The following is a 2,672-nucleotide window of genomic DNA, read 5'->3' as shown; positions in this document are numbered from 1 at the left end:
ACACACACACACACACACACACACACACACACAAACACACACTAAACACCATATTTGGTAACCGGCTGCCAGACAGTCCGGCTGAACACTTATTCCAGTTTGTCATCGGGATTTGATTTTAGTTCCTTATTAGTTTATATTATGTATAACTTATATATATTATATAACATTTATTATATTATATATGTTACATAATATATATAAGTAATATATAATATATAACAAACAATAATTTGTATATAATATGTATATATAAGAGGTTCTTACGTGAGCACACCAGCGGAAGTTGGGCATCTCCTGCAGCGCCCGGTCTCGGAGTTTCCTCTGGAACAGTTCATGGAGCTCAGGAGACAGGAAGTGACGAATCTACACACACACACGCACACGCACACAAACACACACAGACACACACACACACGCACACAAACACACACGCACACAAACACACACACAAACACGCACACACACACAAACACGCACGCGCACACATGCACACACACCCACGCACGCACGCACGCACGCACACACACATGCACACACACACAAACACACCCACACACAAACACACCCATGCACGCACGCACACGCACACACACACACACACGCACACACACACACACACACAGACACACACATGAACGCACACACACACACACGCACACGAGTAGGTGAGCATACCTGGACAGGTTAGTGTACTTGGACAGGTTAGTGTACTTGGACAGGTGAGCGTACCTGGGTGTCCAGCAGGTTGAAGTACTCCATCCCTGCGTGACCTTTGACCTCTGGCCGGCCACACTGAGGACAGACCAGCTGGTCGATGCTCCGCTCCTTAATGGCCGTCGAGAAGAACGTCTTAAAACACGTCTGACACAGGAAGCAGGAGCAGTGGGTCATGGTGATGATCTGCAGACAGACAGGCAGACAGACAGACAGACAGACAGGTAGACAGGCAGTCAGACAGACAGACAGACAGGCAGACAGACAGACAGACAGACAGACAGGTAGACAGGCAGTCAGACAGACAGACAGGCAGTCAGACAGACAGACAGGCAGTCAGACAGACAGACAGGCAGTCAGACAGACAGACAGTCAGACAGACAGACAGACAGTCAGACAGTCAGACAGGCCGACCTTACTGAAGGACACCTGGTCCTGGCAGAGCGGGCAGCAGTGAGACAGGAACCTGAGGGCTGATGGGAAATCTCTGGTGAGTCTGACCGCCTCCATGACATCACCGGGGCTGAAGCTCCGCCCCTCCAAGGTGGCCAGAGACAGGAAGATGGCCGCCTTGTCTGGAGGAAGACCCGCTGCAATCTGAGGGAGGAGAAACAATCAGAGAAACAATCTGAGGGAGGGGAAACAGTCAGAGAAACAATCTGAGGGAGAAACAGGCAGAGAAACAATCTGAAGGAGGAGAAACAATCTGAGGGAGGGGAAACAGTCAGAGAAACAATCTGAAGGAGAAACAATCTGAAGGAGGAGAAACGGTTAGAGAAACAATCTGCAGGAGAAACAATCTGAAGGAGAAACAGGCAGAAAAACAATCTGGAGGAGAAACAATCTGAAGGAGGAGTAACAATCTGAAGGAGGAGAAACAGTCAGAGAAACAATCTGCAGGAGAAACAATCTGAAGGACAAACAATCTGAAGGAGGAGAAACAGTCAGAGAAACAATCTAAAGGAGAAACAATCTGAAGGAGGAGAAACAGCCAGAGAAACAATCTGAAGGAGAAACAATCTGAAGGAGGAGAAACAGTCAGAGAAACAATCTGAGGGAGGAGAAACAGGCAGAGAAACAATCGGCAGGAGAAACAATCTGAAGGAGGAGAAACAGTCAGAGAAGAAATCTGAGGGAGGAAAAAGAGTCAGAGAAACAATCTGAAGGAGGAGAAACAGTCAGAGAAGAAATCTGAAGGAGGAGAAACAGTCAGAGAAACAATCTGAGGGAGGAGAAACAGGCAGAAAAACAATCTGAAGGAGAAACAATCTGAGGAAGGAGAAACAATCTGAAGGAGGAGAAACAGTCAGAGAAACAATTTGAAGGAGGAGAAACAGTCAGAGAAACAATCTGAAGGAGAAATATGTTGAAGGAGGAGAAAAAGTCAAAGAAACAATCTGAAGGAGGAGAAACAGTCAGAGAAACTATCTGAAAGAGAAACAATCTGAGGAAGGAGAAACAATCTGAAGGAGGAGAAACAGTCAGAGAAACAATTTGAAGGAGGAGAAACAATCTGAAGGAAAAACAGTCAGAGAAGAAATCTGAGGGAAGATAAACAATCTGAAGGAGAAGAAACATTCAGAGAAACAATCTGAATGAGAAACAGTCAGAGAAACAATCTGAGGGAGGAGAAACAGTCAGAGAAACTATCTGAAAGAGAAACAATCTGAGGAAGGAGAAACAGAAAGAGAAACAATCTGAAGGAGGAGAAACAGTCAGAGAAACAATTTGAAGGAGGAGAAACAATCTGAAGGAAAAACAGTCAGAGAAACAATCTGAGGGAAGATAAACAATCTGAAGGAGAAGAAACATTCAGAGAAACAATCTGAATGAGAAACAGTCAGAGAAAAAATCTGAGGGAGGAGAAACAGTCAGAGAAACAATCTGAAGGAAGAGAAACAGTCAGAGAAACAATCTGAATGAGAAACAGAGAAACAATCTGAGGGAGGAGAAAC

At 45.3% G+C, this 2,672-nt stretch overlaps 1 protein-coding gene across 1 annotated transcript in view; it reads right to left on the bottom strand.

Moving 5' to 3' along the window:
• Positions 1 to 2,672, bottom strand: part of si:dkey-181m9.8 — a 5,420-nt gene that overhangs the window by 304 nt on the left and 2,444 nt on the right. Inside the window, exons 5-7 of the mRNA XM_034887309.1 lie at positions 1,132 to 1,314; positions 733 to 903; positions 268 to 366 (exon numbers count right to left, since the gene is read on the bottom strand). Coding sequence (XP_034743200.1) covers positions 268 to 366; positions 733 to 903; positions 1,132 to 1,314 — 453 coding nt within the window. The remainder of the gene's footprint in view (positions 1 to 267; positions 367 to 732; positions 904 to 1,131; positions 1,315 to 2,672) is intronic.

This window comes from Etheostoma cragini, chromosome 12, assembly GCF_013103735.1.
Source record: "Etheostoma cragini isolate CJK2018 chromosome 12, CSU_Ecrag_1.0, whole genome shotgun sequence".
NCBI lineage: Eukaryota > Metazoa > Chordata > Actinopteri > Perciformes > Percidae > Etheostoma > Etheostoma cragini.
Note: the sequence above shows the minus strand (reverse complement) of the source record. Positions and strands in the feature narration are given on the sequence as shown.